Below are 22,433 nucleotides of genomic sequence, written 5' to 3'. Positions count from 1 at the left end.
AAATTACAATGATTTGCCATGATAACTGCATGTAAACTCAATGCACAATATATCCATTTACTTTGCCCAGAAATACTCAAGTAGCGTTTTAAATAGATCAGAAAAGATCACTTCTAGACATTTACAATGATGAAGTTGCAGTTACAAATCTGTAATCACCAAAGAAAACACCATCTAAAAGTAGGCCTACACATAGTTTGATTATGATTTACAAACAATAATACAAAAAAAGTTTGTACAGTTGATGAACACACTATATATTGTTTTAAATTCTTTATTGATTTAGTCATGTAGCCTATATATGCATATATTCTGACATACATTTGAAAAACATACAAACATACATTTTTAACTATCTTAAATTGGCGTCGTTGAAAAAGACTGGCGTTAATGAACGTGAATGTTTAGTTTGTTTGTATACCAGCAGAATAAATTGATCAAATTCACACATGCTAACATATTCTGTCACGTTCAATTAAACAGTCTATTTACCGCACAAAAGAATGAGCAGGACATTAAATGGGGTGTTTGACAGCACATGACCTTGACAGGTCACAAGTTCTGTAATGCACAGTTAGAAACAGGCCTTTATTTATGTCAAGACAGATTGATTTAGTACATCTTGAATTAGATATCGATGTTAAATACACTAAATAATATATTTATTGTGCATTGGTGGGGAATAAAAAAAAAAAAATCTCGCATACTTTGGTGTTGCGCCCATGTTTACGCAGTACACTATTTCTAATTTTTCCATGACAACTGTTAAAAAATGCATAATTGGATAAAGACTCATTTCTTTAACTCCGGGTGCTTTGACATTATGCAAAATCATGTTAATCCATTACCCCTAACTACAACATAAACAGATAAACAATATTATAAGTATATGCCTAATTGCGATTAGACCTGAGTTGCTCCTTAAATTAGGCGTATGCGTTGATTTTGACACCTGTCAACCATATGATTCAAATTTTATGTTCTGAATTTATCATAACGTGTCATTAAAACAGATATAAATAAACGCAACTAGTTGTTGCTCTATAATTGACGCAAGAGCAAATATTTCCATTTGTGCATTAGAAACAACCTGTACATTCCCAATAAACTCAAACTATTTCCAACTACAACTGAGTGGCGTTGTTGCGCCGGCAGGAGAGGAAGATGAGTGGGAGAGAGGGGCAGAAAAAGATGGAAAATGCGAACAAACACACCGAGAAACGAGAGCTTTAGAGCGCGCGGTGTTCGAGGGGTCACATCCTGATTTAAATGCCCCGCTGGTGCACTGATATCTACCCTCATTTACCCCGAGAAAACCCCCGTGTGCGCGAGGACAGCCGCCGGATTTCCACTCACTTTTCTTGGCATGCCTTTGGATCTCAGTCTCGGCTGCTCTCCGCGCCTGTCTGCACGCGTTTGAACACACGGAGACACGGGCACGAGCGCTTCGGAAACACCGATGGCGTTGTTTAAATGCTCGCGGTTCCGCTGTCAGCTGCACGTCGCGTGAAATCCGAAGGGGGGGAAAGTAAGAAATCAAATAATTGCAGGAAGATGGCGCCCACCAAGCCTAGCATACAGCAAGACCCTTCCAGAAGAGAACGGTAATAGCGCTTGGTTTGTTTATGTCTCTGTGTAAACAGCGCGCGCTGACGCTCGCGAAGCTCGGCGTGCATTTTTGTTGGACTGAGATGTGCAAACTTTGCCCTTTCCGCACGAGTGTGTTTGAGGGGTTGGGTAACAGGTATAAACGCTGAGAGAAGGCGTGTGTATGTGTGTTTATGCTCTGTGTGTGTGTGTGTGTGTGTGGTGTGTGTGTGTGTGGCTGGACAGAGGACATGACCGTGGATTGAATGTGTTGAGCGATGTGTCCCACCGTTGACGCGTTTCGCGGGAAATGTGTGAACATTCGAACGCGACATTGTTGCAACATTGTATCCGTTTGTTTCCTCTGAGCGTTCGATTTCGCAGCTTTAGGCCAGGTTGAGGTTAAACACGCTGTCTGCTGCTGAGAAATGCTGCTGCTGGTGTGAAATATGCATCAGGCAGCTGTTTGAGGAATATTTAATGTACATATCAGGAATACTTCAGCAATGCATTGGCTTTGATTAGAAATACTATATAATGATGAACAGAATATATGCACTTTCATAATCTGCGGTTATGAAATTAGTCATGACTTCTTGCTTTCTAGATTTGAAATTGTGAAACGACTATATATTACATACAGTAGGCAGTTATGTTTTTGCAATTTTCTTTTTTGAGGAGTTGAAATCCTTTTTTGGTGCATTGCATTTGTTGCATGCAGTGTTTTTCTCTTATTAGAAGACAAGTGTGCCACTAAATCAATCTTGTGCTTTCTAGATCTAAAAATTGTAATAAAAGATTGTTTTATTTACATTAGTCAGGCTGTTATTTTGCTATTTTGTTTGAGTAGTTGAAATCCTTTTAATTTCAAGTGCATCAGTCATTCTACACTTGTGTAGTGGTGTAGTAAATTAATCTACAGTTGTGAAATTACTTTCATGGTTGTAAATTGTAAAAGAGGACTCTTCTTGTATACATTAGTCATATGCATGATTTTTGTTGCTATTTTGTGCATTGCCCTCAGTAATCGAAAGCCTTTTGATTACAAATGCATCTGTATTCTACACTTAGACATTTACAGGCTGTCAGATCCTGTTTTAGGATTTCGCCGTTTCTGCACATCAGAGATTACATGTCAAACTCATATAATACCTATGGTTCACATTTTCTATTTCTGAAAGCTTTTAGGAGTATTAAATTAGGCAGTGATCTGTGCAAGGCTTACAGCTTGTTGAACTGATGTTAAATCGTATGCAATAATTCACCTGCGGTGTGTATACAAAATAGCAGCCGTAGAGCCTGTGACATTTTACAATGTAAATACGGCCTGCTTCATATACTGTACTGTGAAATTGTGTCCCTGACCGGACTGTGAATGGTTGTCATGTGCAAGCTTGACTAAAATACCTCATTGAGTGCGATCATTTTATAATTCACACTCAAAAATGCACAGATTACACTAATGCACCTATGTCAAAATAGACCACAATGTTTGAATTACATTCAACCCCATGCCAGTCATAACAGCAGGAGATGTTTATGCTAATTTGTGTGCCATTCCGAGCATATCACAGAGATAGAAATCTTGAAGGAATTAATTTTGAAGAAGGGAAACTTCAGCCGGTGCAACCAGTGCCTCTCTTTTATCACCTGTTTTCGAACAGCATTCTGAAGGGCTAAATTGCTCTCTGTGATTCGTTATTTGGCTGCACTTTAGAGTTGAGCCGTATAACACTAGGCCTGAAATTCTCAGGGAAAGGTTTGGGAGTTTATTTTTTAACGCAGTGCTGTTTACTAGGTGTCGTTGCCTGCTATAGTTAGTGTAGGGAGGTGAGAATTGTGCTCTTGGGCTTGGCAACTCATAAGGAATCGGACGAGAATTCGAGAGCGATTGGTTGGCTTGAATTTATACACAACACTTAACACAAAGTTGGCTTTGTTTTGCGAAAGCAATGCCTCCCTCCCTCACTGAGTGCAAACAAAAGTAAAACATTTTTCAGTTTCCTTTCCTACGGTGCTGTAGTGGTTGTGAAATTTTGTTAAATGCTTGGTTTATTTGGCATTACTCATAAATGATCATTTCTGTAATAATCCTTTGCATGTTTGTCATAACACTGTGATATCAACAGGTCCATTAAGAGACTCTTTATTTGGGTAGTTGGCACATAACGAGTCCTTTTTTTAGGTTAAATTTTTATGTGAATGTATAAAGGAAAGTGTATATCTTTTGTCTTTTAACTGGTTGCCATTTCTTTTAAGTTTAGCAGCATTTATAATCATCTTTTGGATGACAAATATTCCATGTAGTCTTTTGTTGAATACAAGGTCATACAAGCTGCTTGCATTGTAGTTTTAGTAGCTTTGTTAGTTTCAGTGGGCTGGTTAAAAATATCGACTTTTAGATTAAAGGGTTAGGGTAAAGGTTTAATCATTTTAGTGTGATAAAATCACTTACCAGCCTATTCTGTGTAAAGGTATATCCCATTTTACTTCTTTGCCTTGACGATGCAATGCTGTAAACCCCAAAGTTTTAACAGAAAAGTAAATGTGTGCTTTTATAAAAATTAAAAGCTTTAAATTCTTTGGACATTAAACCATCCTGAAAGGGTTTCCATTGTAAGTGACTGCCTTTTTTTTTTTTTTTAAAGAAAATGAGAGACGTCCAATTATTATTATATATATATTTTTTTGTGGCAATCAGCATTATGCCACTTGAACTTAACTTGTATTGAAACTGGAATATTACGATCTTCAATTAAAATCCCAAGATCGATCTTTTACTTCAGTTTTGGTTGTGTTGACGATTATAACTAATACATAGCAATTGTACTGCATAGTTTGGGGTGTTGTTAATTTTGAAAATAATTTTGTAATGTACGTTTCATAGTGGGCATTCAAACTGAAATATAGGCCTTCCTAAATGAATCAGATTTAATCTGATTGATCTTTAATCTTGAATCTAATTGAATTGAATCGTGAGCTTGTGAATTGTAATCAAATCAAATTGGGAAATCTGTATCGATACCAAGTTCTAGTTTTAGATGGAGTATAAAATATTGCATTCAGCACAACTTCCCAAAAGTAGTCCTACTGCTTCTCAACTACCCATTGCTGTTCTTATTGCAAAATTGTTGTGGCTGTTATTAAAATCGCATTTCATTTTGTTTGACATTGTGCAAGATTATGTCTCGCTGAACTCTCAAAAGCTGAGAGGTAGAAAATCCCAAAAGTGACATGCGGAGGGTGTGCTTGTGTTAAGAGACAAAAACAAAGCGGTTATTTTCTCTGAATTCTGGAGAGGCAGACAGCCCAAGCTGTGCTATACTATCACACAAAGGATGCAGAAATTCCATCCGTTGATTCACCAGCGTCAACCACGGCGCAGAATGGAGGCAAATAAGCAATTCTGATGTGTATTTATCACAATTAAAAGTGATTTGCAGCCCCCATCTGTGGATGCTGCTTGGCGTGTTGTGCAGTGATTATTGCGGCGCTCACCAGCCACCACTCGTCTCTGTTATTGTGAAGGTCAGAGAGAGAGACAGACATACAGAAGATGCATCCCGCAAAGGTAATCCTGTAGCCCGCACTCCTGCAGCATTACTGAAAGGCTCAGGGTGTGAAAGCCATTATCAAAGCCATTGTGATGTACATCTGTGTGTTTGAGGAAAAGTGTTTGGTCGTCTGTTTGTGTGTCACATGTGGACATTCCATTCAAGTACCAGTGAATCTGTTGCAGGTGGATCTGTCACCTTGATGCAATGAATCACTGACTGACCAGAAGGAGCCTTACTAAATTCTCTATAAAATTCCTATTTTTTTATTTTGCCAATATGTATGTGGGTTTCTAAAGGTTAACCCAAAAATGAAAATCCTGTCATCATATAGCTACTCACCCTCATGTTCTTCCAAAACCGTATAATTTTTTTCTTATGATATGATGTTACCATGTGATGTTAGTTTTGCATCATTTTTCCTTACAATGAAAGTGAATGGTGACTGAGTCTGTCATTCTGCCCTAAATCTCCTTTTGTAGTCCACAGTTTAAATAAAGTCATACAGGTTTGAGTAAATTATATAAACTATTCCAAAGGATTTCATTTTTGGGAATGTATTATTATTATTAGTTTTAGTTATGATTATCATGACTTTTAGAAAGGCTACTGAGTATCTAGTTCTCTAAAAGTGGTTCTCAACTGTTTGGAAATGTCGCGACCAAAAAGGGGTTGCATGTTTGTACTAATAGGGTCATGGACAGCAGGGAAAAACAATGCTAGATGCAAAGAATAAAATTCAACTAATTACATCCACTGAGCACTTTATTAGGAACACTATGGTCCTAATAAATTGCCCGACATGGTCTTCTGCTTTTGTAGCCCATCCGCCTTGAGGTTTCACATGCTGTGCGTTCTGAGATGTTTTTCTGCTCACTACAATTGTACAGAGTGGTTATCTTAGTTACCGTAGCCTTTCTGTCAGCTCGAACCAGTCTGGCCATTCTCCGTTGACCTCTCTCATCAACAAGGAACTCTTCCATCCGCAGAACTGTTGCTCACTGGATGTTTCTTGTTTTTGGCACCATTCTGAGTAAACTCTAGAGACTGTTGTGTGTGAAAATCTCAGAAGATCAGCAGTTACAGAAATACTCAAACCAGCCCGTCTGGTACAACGATAATGCCATGGTCAAAATCACATTTTTCCCCATTCCGGTGGTTGATGTGAACATAAACTGAAGCTCCTGACCTGTATCTGCATGATTTTATACATTGCACTGCTGCCATACGATTAGCAGATTAGATAATCGCATGAATAAGTTGGTGTACAGGTGTTCCTAATAAAGTGCTCAGTGAGCAAAATAAATTGTTTTAACTTACGTAAGGGAGGAGAAAATGCTTCTTGCTTAGAGCCAGATGCCATTGCAATTCAAGAGACATTTGGAAACCGAATGTCAGTAGATTTTAGAACTGACACTGTGGATTGACCACCTTTTGTTAATTGTCCAAACAGGCAGTTATGGTTATGCTAATCTTAAAATGGCCAAATATTGGCCAATAAATTGGTCTAAGGCTATCCTAGTTGAAAGGATAATCGATTTTGTTGGACTTTTCTAAATGTTATTTTTCCATGTATAACCCTTAATGTTTACAAATTTCAGAAAGATTCTTCGTGCATGTAAGTATGACAACAAACCATACATAACTTTTTTGCCTTATGTGTGTTCATGCAAAGTGAATCCTTGAGTTCCATATAGTTGCTGGATGCTACATCTCAAATCTGAATATCATTATATTACACTGCCAGTGATATTGGTAAGATCCTTACACCCTTTCTACACCGTGCGTGTCGAAGTGAACGTATTAAACCATTTATTTGTCTCGTTGGTAGGAGTAGCGACAGTGCGTGCAGCGCAAAATGGAACGGGAAATCCGTTTATTGTCGTCACGATGCAACGTGCTGCAACTGAACGCTTTTAGTGTAGACAGTTTCACTGATTATAATGGGATCTATTTGCTTTTTATGCACCGCAACCTGCTGCTCACATCCGGTGTAGACAGGGTATATTCAGAAGGAATTCAGGCAGTATACTTTTCAGTCAGTGTCAAAGAGAAAAGATTATAGCCGATTGTGCTTTAGGCAGCTAGTGTTGCTTTTTAATATTGCAATATTAATATGGTTTGAGATCCAAGGTCTTTGTCTATGCGCTGAATGTCCGCAGTGGTTTTAAGACCTTCATTTAGTATGTGGCTGTACAGACAGATGTGCTGCCTGCTGACTCCCATCTGCTTCTTTGGTTTGGCTGTGCAGCCCCCAACCCCCCACCCCAGAGTAGCACTTCTGAGAGCCAATCAAACTGTACAGCATTTCCTGTGTAGGTGTGTAATTATCCTAAACGTATTGGCAAATAAAATTGATACAAATGTATGACGTACTTTGCGTTTGACTATCCACATTTGGGTTTGGCTCTCCACCGGCACAGAATACATTTCATGACTTTCAGTTTGGTTAAAGATCCTCGAACATCCATTCTTCCTCCAATGCAGACCGAGTTGAAATATGCTGAACGTGTTTCTTGCTACTGCTCATTGGCTATGAAATACCACTATAGAAACATACAGTACAGTGTGACATGTGTTGTCTGATTCCCAAATTATTGACTCTCATGAGCCAGTTCTTTTGAATCTGCAGCACAAAACATTCTTCTTACCAAGCAAATGACTTACATAAGCCCATTCTTTTTAATGAATAAAAAACTTACTGAACCCAATTCATAAATTTTGTCATGTCCGACTTGAAACGAACCAAGAATTCAAAAGGAATTACTGAATAGTTATTGATATGACCATGTGTAGTTAAAGATACACATTTGAGTTTTATTTTTTGAAATGAGTGGTATTTTATAAAAACAAGTGAATGACTAATATGTCTTCGTTACAAAAATCTGTCTAAAGACACCATTTCCAAGAATCTGAATTTGAAATGATTTAATCATTTGGTAACAGGCTGCTGTGAGCAGCAAATCCAATAAAAGATGTATTTCTTATTTCCAAATATTTCTTTTTCAGAAGTACTTTGGGGGCCTGGGTAATTCAGCGAGTATTAACACTGACTACCACCCCTGGAGTCGCGAGTTCAAATCCAGGGTGTGCTGAGTGATTCCAGCCAGGTCTCCTAAGCAACCAAATTGTCCCGGTTGCTAGGGAGGGTACAGTCACATGGGTTAACCGCCTTGTAGTCGCTATAATGTGGTTCGCACTCTCGGTGGGGCACGTGGTGAGTTGTGCGTGGATGCCGCTGAGAATAGCGTGAAGCCTCCTCACACGCCACAAGTCACAAGATAAGATGCACGGATTGATGGTCTCAGACACGGAGGCAACTGTGATTCATCCTCCGTCACCCGGATTGAGGAAAGTCACTACACCACCACGAGGACTTAAAATGCATTGGGAATTGGGCATTCATAAAATAAAAAAAAATAAAAAAAAAAAGAGGAAAAAAAGAAATTATTGGAACCAGAATCGTTAAAGGACGATACGCACCCCCTTTTTGAGCACAAACCATGAAAATGACATACCTGAACTTAAACGGTTGTATTTACTGGACACTTTAGAGTATGGACACAGTTGTAGTGTCTTTTGAAAGAAGACATTTTGGGCTTTATTTCCCAAGTTTCAAAATTAATATATGTTGTTACTTTTTAAAGTTAGAGAAGCTGAAGTTTATAGTAATGGAAATATTTTGTGCTGAACTTGTTTTTATAATCTAAAAAAAACAAACATTATTAGTACCAAGACAACCCAGAAATACAATGTTCTCAAAGCCACAAGTCTAAAGAAGTTACGTTTCAGATTTGACGATGATCTAACAAAAAATGAGGTTCCTGCAGCTTTATTCTCTGTAAATTCGCTGGAAGCGTACAGAGTAAAATTAAGGCTCTGCCTTTCAAGATGACACAAAATCTGACTGCACTGCTTGGTTATTGTGAATAAAACTACGCCCCATTTTTTTAAATAGACATAAATGAGACTCTAATATATAAGATAATATACAGTTTCCATAATACATGTGATTGTTCCATAATACCCTTGATTATCAATTTAAAGTTAACATGAAACAGTGTTTGAAACAAATGCTACTTCTTTGATTTGCTGTATTTCTGGGTGAAATGGAATATTCAATGAGGAAAAATGTAGGGCGGGACCTGATTTTATCCATTAGGAATTTATTGGATATTAAAAAGTGGTCTCTATATGACAGAAAGTTAAGAGAGCTTAGTGAGGCCAGCCAAAAAGGAAAGTTGTTTTTAATAACTTGAGTTTCTCCACCTCTGAAACAACATTTATTTCGGCTAAGGTTATCAATGTCATGTTAGTGGGAAATTATAATATCAGAATATTGGAATTCATGTTTCAAATGCTGTTTAATGTTGTAATGGCAGTACGAACATTACAGCCTCAGTCATTTTTTCCTCCTTATCAAGCAGCAATTTAATCATTGACACCTGCATGGCCCTGATAGGCAATCCCCTATTTTGTGTATGAAATTACAATTGATTATTCCGGTTAGTCAGAAGAGTTGCTGGAAGACACAGCCCGATTAACTCCACCTGGACCGGCCTCACACCTCATCGTGATACCCTCTGCACACCCATTATAAATAAATGTATTGCTACATATGCTCGCTAGCCCACCTGTCACTTTAATAACCAAATGTCATAGCTGCAATTTTGGCTGTAAATGGAGGTAAAGCCCCCATCACCTCGCCTCACAAAGGAGCTACAACACACGGAGGTATTTTCTCTATAGCATTCCTTACGCATGTCGTCACCTAAAGAAGCCCCCTTCGTGGGGATTTACGGACTGCTTTTGTCCAAACGTTTTCCCAGGCTTATCGCCAGCTACACTCATCTAAAGCAGCTCTGCGGGACGCTGTGTCAAGCAATTCCATGTCTCTTGCCACTTCTTGTGCTTTGACATAGCAAAGCCAAACTTTTGAATTGATAATATATCCGGCTGTAACAGAAATGCTGCGTGTGACATGTAATTGAGTAATAGCATTGCGCTCGTCATGAAAAGTCTAAAATTAGCTCACAATTCAGACAAATGGAGCCCTTTTCCACTGGCAGACTGTGGAAAAGGTCAAATTGCTTATTGATACAGCATAATAGCCATCAGCTGTTCAGTACTTTCATGGCTTTGAAGAAAATAACTTGTAAAAGTAATGAAATTACTTGAAATATAAATGATACGTGAACAATCTGCCTATCTATCTGTCTGTCTGTCTGTCTGTCTGTCTGTCTCTGTCTGTCTGTCTCTGTCTGTCTGTCTGTCTCTGTCTGTCTGTCTGTCTGTCTGTCTGTCTCTGTCTGTCTGTCTCTGTCTGTCTGTCAGGTGTTAATTTTCTACATTTTACCCTACTAAGATAAATTAATAAATATAAATACAGTGGCAAGAAAAAGTATGTGAATCCTTTGGAATTAGCTGGTTTTCTGCATAAATTGCTCATAAAATGTGATCTCATCTTTATCAAAGTCAAATGTATAGACAAACACAATGTGCTTAAGCTAACAAAACACACACCATTATAATCTTTCATATCTTTACTAAACACACCCTATTAAACATTCACAGTGCTGTGTAAAAGTAAGTGAACCCTTGGATTTAATAACTGGTCGATTCTCCTTTGGCAGTAATAACCTCAACCAAGCCTATCCGGTAGCTGCGGATTAGACCTGCACAGTGTTCAGAAGGAATTTCTGACTATTCTTCCCTACAGAACTGATTTAGCTCAGACAGATTCTTAGGATGTCTGGTGTGAACGGCTCTCTTGAGGTCATTCCACAGCATCTCTGTTGGATTAAGGTCCGTGCTCTGACTGGGCCACTCCAAAGGGTTGATTTTCTTTTTTTAAAGGGAGAGTAGCCACGGTACTATATCGTTTCAATTTATAGACAATTTCTTTAACTGCGGACAGATAAATATCTAAGCTCTTTTAGATAACTTTGTAACGCTTTCTAGCTTCATGCAAAGCAGCAATTCTTGATAGTAGGGATCTCTTTTTTGCGAGGCATGGTCCACGTCAGCAGATAGCAAACTCAAAATGTTTGAGTGCTTTTTGTAAGTCAAAGTAGCTCTAACCCACACCTCCAATCTCATTTCATTAATTGGATGCCAGGTTTGCCAACTCCTAACTCTAATAAGCTTTTGTTGATGTCATAAGCCTAGGGGTTCACTTACTTTTTCCAAAGCACTGTGAGTATCTATCTATCTATCTATCTATCTATCTATCTATCTATCTATCTATCTATCTATCTATCTATCTATCTATCTATCTATCTATCTATCTATCTGTCTGTCTGCTCTTCTAATAAAACATGCCATTATGTTACAGTTAACAGTCAATACAGTCAACATTAATGACTGGTAAATCCCAGAAATTTCCCTTTGTTTTATTAAAGCAACTATACCACAAACAAGCATTTTCATTGCCTCTTAATGATTTACAAACTAAGCACAGGATTCACATTTAAAAGAATGCTTTTGGCAGGAGCTATAGCAATTTGATTTTGCTCGAGAACAGAGCCGTGTTTACGGCATAACCGTGTATTCCAACATCAGAGCACTCCAATGGCTTTCAGATGGTACTCGAAAGCCAGAAATGTATAGGATACTCTTCAATGGAACAGAAAGCAACTTTTCAGAAGGCATACTTGAAGTAGTTGAGATTTTGCGAGGTCAAAATATATTTTTCTCCCTCCCAGATGTTATTTCATGGCTGTGCAGCTTTCTTCTCTCTAATTCTTTTCATCTCATTGTAGCCCCCTGTGTTTGAAAGTCTAGGTCAATAAGGATGGGCACATTGTGAATTTCATGATCTGTGTAGTGGAACAAATTGAAAGCAAAGCCTATATCAATCACGCTGAAGGCAGGGTTAATTGTTCTTGCTTCACAAGAACTCTGGACAGATAAAGGCGTAATGAAACACTTATGCCTCTGATGTGGGCACTTCTTAGGATGAAATGATAGAAAACAATAGAATGTTAAATCATATAGTAATTACTATGGTGCAAAAGTCAAAGAATGAGAAGCCAAACAAAAATTGTTGTCTTTGATGTCTGTGCCTTTGAAAGGTCCTGATGTATTCCACCTGTATTCTTTGCCCTTGAAATGTATTTTTTGTTATTACTTTTTTTATTGATTCCAATATTAAAACATATAAACAAAACATAAAATACAGAATAAATTATTCCCAATAAACCCCGACTTCCATCCACTGAGGATGATCTTTCTGCCAATAATGACTCAGGCTAGGACCCAACGTTTTAAATATGTATCTCCAATATAAATACCCATCCCATCACCCAGGATGCAGAGTCTGGGGTATAATGAAAATGTCCAATACCTCACCCATAATGCTCAGAACCCTCAACCAAAATTCTTAACACATCCCCTAAAAACATGTGTTGTGTCCCTGTCTTCTGATTGGCACCACCAGAAGGTGGGTGTGTCTTTAAGACCCAGCCTTTACAACCTAATCAATATATATCATAAATGGCATCAGACGGACCTTTGCATCTCTAGATGTACTGTAGAATTGATGCTTTTTAGAATCCTAGCCCACTCTCTCTCCGAAATTAATTTTTTAAGGATATCAGAAAGAGTTCCAGTAGCTCAACTGGCAGAGCGTATTGCAAGCGATGACAAGGTCATGAGTTTGATACCCATGGAATACACATACTGATTAATGGATACCTTAATTGCATTGTGGGTCACTATGGAATATCTGGTTCACTTGATGCTTTATTCCTATTCAATTTAGCCATAGTACTGAATAAAAACCTAGGATTGTTGTGGTTATTTTCTATGAGTTTGCTGAAATATGCTGACCTGGCAGCTTTTAGTGCCTGTCTGTAACTATAGACACTATCCTTCCATGCATCGTGAAATACCTCTAATTTTGTATTCTTCCACGTGTGCTCCATTTTCTGTGCTGCTCTCTTGAGAGCATGAGTGTGATCATTGTACCATGGTGCAGGGCTTATTTCTTTAATTTTCTTTAATCGAGGGGGCCACACTATCGAGAGTGCAAGAGAAGACTGTATTTATACTTTTTGTAATTACATCAAGTTCTTCTAGACTTTCTGGCTTACTGAATATGTGAGACAATTCTGTAAGATTATTAGTGAAGCTATCTTTAGTGGTCGAAAGAGTAGTTCTACCTGAATGATAGCGTGGTGTAGATTGAGTAACATTAGCTGATCGCAGCAAACAAGAGACGAGGTAATGATCTGAGATGTCATCGCTCTGTGGTAGAATTTTATAGTATGATCATCAACTCCATATGACAGAATTAAATCTAGCGTATGATTATGGCGATAATGCCATTATTGGTTCAAAAGACTTCAACTTACTGAATATCCTGTCCACTGAGTTACACCAAAATCTTCACTGTAAATTGTAGCAACACCTCTTCTTCGACCCTTCAGTCGAGGCTCATGTTTATAACAATAACCTTGGGGAATAGATTCATTTAAAATTAATATATTCATCTGGTTTAGGCAAGGTTTCAGTCAAACAGAGCGCATCCAAACTATGATCTGTAATAATTTAATTTACAATTAATGCTTTGGTAGAAAGAGAACTAATGTTTAGGAGCCCTACCTTTATATGATGTTTATCTTTAATTTTTTTTCCAAGTTTGACCTTAATCTAATTTTTTCTAAATTATTTAGTGAGAGTTTTGTGTTTGGTAGTTCGGGGAACAAACACAACCTCTATGTGATATCTAGGTGATGCAGTATCTATATGTTGTAGTTTATGTGACCTGTGTGACATCTCAAGGCAGCTAGCAGACGTTCAGATTAACCACTTTGTCTGCTTCCTGACCTGGGCCCCAGTAAGTCAAATACTTTCATTATTAATACTATGAGCCAAATTACTAGAGAGAAGAGCAGCACCTTCCCTGGAGGGATGGAGTCCGTTACTCTTTAACAGGTCAGGTCTACCTCAAAAACTCTTCCAATTGTCTATAAATACTATGTTATTCTCCAGACAACACTCAGTCTTGCAGCCATTCTGTGACACTAATCTACTATAAAACTTGTCACCACGATGAGCAGGGAGGGGGCCAGAGCATATTACAGTGTCTGACATCATTTTTGCAGGTTCACACACCTCTAGTTATCTCCGACTGGCGAAGCTGGACATCGTTAGCACGTGCATACTTATGTGCGCTTAGGTAGGGTCATGCACACATGCGAGTCTCGCACATGCACAGACAAACGTTTATTTATATTATATATACGTTTTCAGCATTTAGTTAATTGAACTCTATAGCCCATGACGGCTATCAAAACACAGTGGGTAATTCTGAAAATTAATGAGAATGATCATTCCTAAAAGACTGTTCCAGACTTTGCCCAAACTCATTAACTAAATCTCTCATTTAAATACATTCTGAAGACTTTTAGGAAAAGAAAAAAAACATTATTGCTATGTAAGCATTAAACAGATTTGAAAATGCTGAGATGCTGAATTTTATGTAAGACTGAATGTATGTCAGTCTATATTCCTGGATGGAATCATGCACTTAATGCTTCTATCTGTTATAATACAGAAAACCTTGTCACATGGTAAAGGAAAACAATCCAATGCCTCGGTCAGTTTATTTGTCTGCCATATAAATTTAGTTTGGAATTGTTGATCTTAGTTTATTGTATATCCTCAGTGACCTTTACGTGTAAGCAAAGCTCTTCCCAAAGCTTCAACCATAATAGACCACAAAACCAAATTCAATTTTTAGATTTAAATGTCCAACAACGATAATTTTGTATTAGTCTCACATGAGCATATTGTAAACAGCCATACTCACGTGAGTATGACACAAGACACACATGACCCTCAAAATATGACATAACAATGTATTTATAAACTTCTTACTCATGATTTACTCACTCTTATGCCATCCCAGATGTGTACGACTTTCTTTCATCTGCAGAACTCAAACTAAGATTTTTAGCTCTCAAGGTTTACACAATGCAAGTGAATGGTGATCAGACCTTTGTAGCTCCACAAAACACATAAAGGAAACTTAAAAGTAACCTCACCTATCACATCGCTTCTAAAGATATGGATTTAACCACTGGAGTCTTATGGATTACTTTTATGTTTCCTTTATGTGATTTTTGGCGCTACAAAGGTCTGATCACCATTCACTTGCAATGTAAGGACCTTCAGAGCTGAGATATTCTTCTAAAAATCTTTGTTTGTGTTTTGCTGAAAAAGAAAGTCATACACATCTGGTATGGCATGAGGGTGAGTCAATTATGAGAGAATTTTCATTTTGGGTGAACTATGCCTTTAAAGAGCACTCTGCGTAAGTCCATCGCAAACCTTTTGCACTGTAAGTCACTTTGGATAAGAGCATCTGCCTTAAATGTTAATGTAATTTAGAGTTGATTTACTGTTTCATGTATCTTGTCTATTCTAGCCCTGTCATCTTTCTTGTGCTAATGTTTTGAAGTGCTGTCATGTTCTGCAAGCCATTTCACAGCTTTATAGAGCTCCTGATAGCACAAAGTAATCGTTCTCTTTCTTATCACCATCTTCTGATGGTTCCAATTAGATTTTAACAAATTATATCGGACTCGTTCCCTCTCTCATTGGCAAACCTGTAGACATTACTGCTCAATTTTGTCTGTTCTCAGTAATACCCCTCTCTGCCTTTACCTCAGAGACTTAAAAACTCTGTACCTTGGAGACAGAAAAAGTGTCTGTGGTTAAAAATATGAGCAATCGAAAGGTTGGAGTTTCACGGTCAGGTCTGTGGAGGGGTGGGAATGAACCAACAACTGGAGAGTGTCTGAGGTCGTGATCTTAGTCCAACATCGATGTGCAGGTAAGAAAGACCCTCATTTCTGTGTCACCACAGGGAGACGGCCCCAGAAATTGGCTTATAGCAAGTACTGGATTTAAAAAAGGCAAATTAATTGTAGATTTCAAATTTCCAAATGGTTCTGTTGGCTGTTTTATATTTTTAGAACTTCAATCATGAAACAGAATTTTTTTAGGGTAGGCCTCTACATTTTACAAAGCTTAACCACTGCAAAAAAATTAAAATAGAATATTGGAAATAGAACATTTTTACACAATGGGAGTTAAATGGAATGCTTTTCGCAATAAGTACATTTTGGGAGCTGTAATTGTAATCTCAGTTATTTTCCTGATGAATTGTGCAGCCCTAATTTTTATATATTTAACTGGATAAAGTTCAGCTGGGAAACCAAATCCACTGAGCCCCAAAGAGCTTAATGCAAAGAGGAGTGAGAGATTGTCAGTTAGGATGTTAAAAGTGCTGGTCTTACTTGCCCTGTGGTCTGACCAAGTCTTGACGATGGAAAATCAGCTTCAGGCTAGGACTGAGGGAGCCTCTGGCACTGTGTGTGTGCTGTGTGTTTCCCTCTGAACTCTCTCTCTGCTGTCAGATGTGTGTCTCTCGCCCAGCAGTCATGGTTTACCCTTTCAGTGCCCACTCGAACCCCTTAGAGAAATCCCCAAAGAGCAGGCTTAAAAGAACACGGACCCCTCGGAATCATGGTGGGGCTTCAAAAACGTAATGAAATCATATTAGTTGACACTCAAATAGGAGCAGAACTTGTGATGTTAGTTGTGTACAATTGTTTGTTTCTTTATTGTGATGGCTGTCATACTGTCTCCATTTGTTTGCAAGCTTTTTTTAAAGGGGCCATACTGTACTTGAGCTCTCTAGGTTCAATACGATTTGTTTTTGCACTCCATAAGGTTGTTTCATTAATTAGTATATATAGTGATGAGAGATAAACAGAAGGATACACTATTTCAATAATTCTATACATTTAATTACAAATCTTCTGATAATGTTACATTTATTGGTTTAGGTTTATTGCACAAAAACAGTCGTACTATAGTTTATAATGATAATTTTCCACCTTTTTGGGGGGTATAAAGGTATAGTCACGGTTGGGAGGGTTACTTTTGAAATGTATTCCACTACAGATTACAGAATACATGCTGAAAATTTCATTTGTAACGTATTCCGTTAGATTACTCAAGGTCAGTAATGTAATCTAAATACTTTGGATTACTTCTTCAGCACTGCTTTTTTTACTTGTTTTGACTATAAAAACTCTGTAAGACAAAATACACATGTTAAAAATACATTCTCTGAAAAACCTAAATATCTTATGCAGTGTTGTTTCTAAAACAAGATAAAGCAAATTGATCTTGTTTTAAGGATTTTTAGATATTTTTACAGGAAAACAATACAAAAATACCATCAAGAATATGATTTTTGCCCTAATATCAAAGGTCTTACTAGAAAAAAAGAAATTATAATCCAACATGAATTTTCTTGATAAATAAATATGATCGTGTCTGGTAACATGTGCGTGTAAAATGGCTAGAAATAGCATTTTAGCTTAGCATAAAGCTGACAATTTACACAAGGTTTTTTCTATTTCTTCTGCTGCAAACTTACTTTAAACTTCTCTGTCTGCTCGTATGAATGTAACACATCATAAGCAAGTGTTTCACCGCTGTTCAAATGCACTTTGGATCGCATCATTGATATGTATAAATGTTTTCCATCTGAAAGGACTAAATATTAAATGAAACAAATGACAATAAAATGCAAAGTAATCTCATCCGTAATCAAAATACTTTTTGAATGTAACTGTGTTCTAATTACCAAAGATTTAAATTGTAACTGTATTGTAGTGGAATACAGTTACTTATATTTTGTATTTTAAATACATATTCCCATTACATGTATTTAGTTACTCTCCAATCCTGGGTATAGTAATGAGTTTCTATGAGACCAGCTTGAGTATGTCACAGCACGGAAGTAAAATGTATTGTGAACGCCGTTTCATGTTGAGGTTTACTGATTTTTTTAACATAATTTCAATATATTTTTTTAGTTTCACCAAACATTCCTTGAATTAGTTTGTCACAGAAAACTGCAATTATTAAGGATGACCCTATTGTACTCTGAAATACTCCAACAGCAATACCAGCTAAACTTAAAGAATACAGCCTGCATACTTGCAGCAGAGATGTGTCACAAGCAAATGCTGAAGGGTTAAAAGAAATCAGCAGGGGGCGGAGCTGTGCGTCAATATTTGGACAGTTACTGTGTAGCACACCAGATGAACGTAGCATCTGCTGTGCGCCAGAGGAGACGGGGTGGGGGGGTGGGGGGGTTATTGTGAAGGCTGGCACACAGTATGTGCCCAGACACATTCCACAGGAAGTCCTCCGATTCTGTTGGCATGCATGCCCGGTATTCATCATAAATATTTTAGCAATATCATAGCCCGACCATGCCCGAGTCATTTTGCCAAGCGAGGTGGGAAAACATTTAACTCTCCCCCTCTCTTTCACTCTCTGATGGCTTGTAAATAATTTTTCATGCTGCAAATGTCAGTGTATTTATTTCACTATGAGCTGCATCATTAGATATAACAGGAATAATCTTAAAAATCTCACTTCAGCTATGTATAATCTTGCGCTTCACTTCAAAGCCAGACTGTTTACCATATCAAGGCGATGCTGTCGGAGGGTATTTCTCTATGCTTGTTTACTATGAAATTGGCAAAATTGTCAGGAATGGAAACACAGAACATTTTTGTTAAGTTGTGATGCTCATTAAAATGGATCTTCTCTCTCTCCCTCATGGCCTTTTGCTCGTGCAAATGTTCTGTTGAGACCGTTTGTAGACATTTAAAACATTTTGTATTCCTCCGTCTTGCTTTGTCTCTGCTGTGCGTGGTTTAACCCTCGCGAGTGCATAGATTGTCCTTCTCTCTGATGTAGATCCGTTAATGAGATCTCTGACAAATATAGTAATGGCCTTTCAGATCCGTATTTGGTGAGTGGAAAGAGATTGTCTGGTGAAATTATGTCCCGCTTCATTTAATAAAAATGGCTTGTTGCCAGTAAATTCTGTAACATTCTGTAACGCGTACGAGAGACAAAGGCCTTTTGCGGAAAGCCTTTATTTATGTTATTTTATCGGTTTATTTGACCAATAGAGTGCAAAAGTCTGGTTCCCGGAAGTAAAAATACCATTTATTTATTTCCATAGGGGTACTGATTTATAACAAAAACTTTTAAACCTTTAAAGACAGACCTACCGTGAGATCTGAGGTTGTTGATCGATGGTATATGCTTCTGCTAAAGCCTTAAAAAAAGTCTTAAAAAAAAGAAAAATGTGTTTAAAAGCATCATTTCTGATGAATAACTACACTACCCATGATCCCGAGGGGGAAAGAAATCAACCAATCAGAGAATCGTGGCAAACAAAGTGCATCAAAAGAGCTCTGCAGCAGCTGCCCATTCGAGTCAGACTTTCTACACTTTCAAACTACTTATATATTTGTATATTGGAAATTTGCAATAAACAAGGTATATCAAGTATAATCTTTAATCTATGATTGTAGTTCATTCCTTCATTAATGTCATTTTGTCTGATTTACAAACACTTTTTCTTCAAATTAAGGTCTATAATGTTGTGATTCGGACTCTTCCATGAAGTACTTTCCTAAAATAGAACAATTCTTCTGAAAACATAATGGCTGAAAAAGTGAGCTGGGAAACCTGTTTGTAAACTATTATTAAAATTCCATTTGGTGAAACTAGTGGCACAGAAGTTGAAAGTTTGAGGGCTACAAGCCCTCATGTAAAGGACAGTTCAGTTGTTTGGAGCAAGAAACCTTGATTTAACGTTATAAGTGGATTTTCTTCGAAGGTATTATAAATGTCCACAGCAGGCCTGAGACAGACTTCTCTGCTCTGTAGACCTCGGCTGAAGAGGCTTAGCTGCATTTTTGTTATCCAGCTCTGGGTAGCGTCTGAACCACGCAGATTGTCTCCCTCTCTCCTGCAGTCAGAGTGCACATAGAGATGCCAGCAATGATGAATGGGGCACCTTGTCAGTTAAAATGAAAATTCTTAGCCGTATGATAGCTTCATATTAATGCCTGTTTTATGGATTGGAGCAAGTTGTCTGAACAAGATGGATGTGGGTGATGAGAGGAGAGATACCAAATAAAACGGCTCCTCTGCCTTCATCAGGAGCACGGGCTCCTAAAAACTAAAAATATTTAAATCTGATTAGGCAAAAAAGATTATATTGTTTTTAATTGAACAAGCCAATTTTCTCCATAGCTATATTCATTTTTAGCAACAAAATTCAAAACTTTCAAGACAATGAGCCCAAAAGTTTTAAAACGATTGTTAAGAGAAGTTAGCATGGTTTTGATTTCTTTTTGGCTCAACCAATGGCATGAGTTTGGCGCAGGGCAATTTGTTTGATCGACCAATGGCGGATGGTGGGAGTTTTTTTTTGGTATTTCCATTTTAGTGGACACCAGTGGCGCAAATACGCCATACTTCAACTTCATTATACTTCATCAATGCTGATGTAATTTTTTCGAATTTAAAAATGCTTTCTTGTATTTCAGATTAAAGGAATACCCTCTTTATCCCTCATTTATTAAAAAAAGAAGGAAAAATTACAGTGTCTGACAATGGAAGGGAATGAGGCCAGCCCATAAATGTTAAAATACACATTATTTCAAAAGTATAGCCTCGAGAGGTAAATAGTATGTGTGTTAACCAGCGGCGTAGCTAGACCATGGCTGATAGGACTCAAGCCCCGGATCTTTTGTTAATAGCCCAAATGTTTTTTGTGATCCTTACGGCTTACGGCTTGATGTTCATTACATCAGGGTACAAAAGCATCAAGGCAGGCTTCAATTCTGGCTACAAATGTAAATGAATTCCAATCAGTGATCCCAACTTGCATTTATTGATAGTTCTTGTTCGGTTATTCGGGTTTCATCGGGAGTCGGTACGTGGGAATAAAGAATGTATATTGCAATTTAAAATTAAAAGACATTGAACTTGTCAAATGATTGTACTTAAGTCTGCACACCAGAGCAAAAGGTCGAAAAAACACTCTCTTACCGTTTATCAAGTGGTGAAATTTGCCTTGTTAAAAACAACCTGGATTCATGCTTAATAACAGTCATGAAACCCAACGCAGGTGTTTTTTTTTTTTTGATCCAAGATGGCGGCGCGGTAGCACGCAGCGGCCACTCCGGATCCACAATGGTGCTATTTTTGTTAAAAAAGCCAGACTTTTGCAACACATCGGAGCAACCGGTGTTCGTGTCTACCATCGCCAGACACTACTGAAATATAAGACTCATGCAAAAACCAAGCTGCATGATGACCTGCAGGAGGCGCTACGCGTACTCGGCTTGCTGCAGAGACCAGGCCTCCAGCCCTCGGCGTCGCCTGATGCCGGTGGCAGGGGGAGAGAACGTCGTAAGCGGTGTGCGAGAAAGCGGAAGCGCGGGAAGAGGGTGGGGGTCAATGCTAGGCTAAAAACAAACCCTAGCCGGCCGGCTCTCCCGTCTATCCTGCTCTCAAATGTTTGCTCCCTGGACAATAAACTGGACTATATCCGACTCCAGCAGGCTACGCAGCGTGAGTTTAGAGACTGCTGCGTCTTTGTTTTCACGGAGACGTGGCTCAGCGACAGAGTTCCGGATGCCGCCATTCAGCTAGACGGGCTCGCCTCGTTTCGTGCCGACAGAAATACAGCTCTCTGCGGTAAGACTCGCGGTGGTAGCTTGTGTGTTTACATCAACACGGAATGGTGCAAGAACTCTATGCTAGTCTCTAGTTACTGTTCATCGCTGTTGGAGCTTGTGACTGTTAGATGCAGACCTTTTATCTACCACGGGAATTCACCACTGTTTGCATAACCGAGTTTACATTCCCCAGCGCTAACGCTAAGGAAGCGCTCTGTGAACTGTATGGGGCTATGAGCAAACTGCAGAATGCTCACCCCGACGGACTGTTTATTGTCGCCGGAGATTTCAACCATGCAAATCTCAAGACAGTGCTCCCTAAATTCCATCAGTATGTGGACTTTGCAACGAGAGGGCGAACGCGCTTGATCTTGTTTACACAAACATCCCAGGCGCGTGCACGGGCGGAGCCCCGCCCTAACCTCGGCTACTCAGACCACATCTCTGTTATGTTAATTCCAGCATACAGACCGCTCGTCAGACGCACAAAACCGCTTCAGAAGCAGGTGAAAACCTGGCCAGCAGGAGCCATCTCTGCTCTTCAGGACTGTTTTGAGTGTACTGACTGGCACATGTTCAGGGAGGCTGCAACATATGGCGATTCTACCAACTTGGAGGAATACACAGCATCAGTGACCAGCTACATCAGCAAGTGCATTGATGATGTCACTTTCTCAAGACCATCACCACACGCTCCAACCAGAAGCCGTGG

General features: G+C 38.5%; 1 protein-coding gene across 1 annotated transcript in view; it reads left to right on the top strand.

The window, feature by feature from the left end:
- The first annotated feature begins 1,106 nt into the window (after positions 1-1,106).
- The window catches only part of LOC127656553 (neuronal PAS domain-containing protein 3-like), a 375,215-nt gene continuing 353,888 nt past the window's right edge, over positions 1,107-22,433 (top strand). Inside the window, exon 1 of the mRNA XM_052144935.1 lies at positions 1,107-1,604. Coding sequence (XP_052000895.1) covers positions 1,474-1,604 — 131 coding nt within the window. The 5' untranslated portion in view covers positions 1,107-1,473. The remainder of the gene's footprint in view (positions 1,605-22,433) is intronic.

This window comes from Xyrauchen texanus, chromosome 16 (genome assembly GCF_025860055.1).
Source record: "Xyrauchen texanus isolate HMW12.3.18 chromosome 16, RBS_HiC_50CHRs, whole genome shotgun sequence".
NCBI classification, from domain to species: Eukaryota; Metazoa; Chordata; class Actinopteri; order Cypriniformes; family Catostomidae; genus Xyrauchen; species Xyrauchen texanus.
The sequence above is the reverse complement of the archived record's forward strand: the minus strand, read 5'-3'. Positions and strand labels throughout refer to the sequence as shown.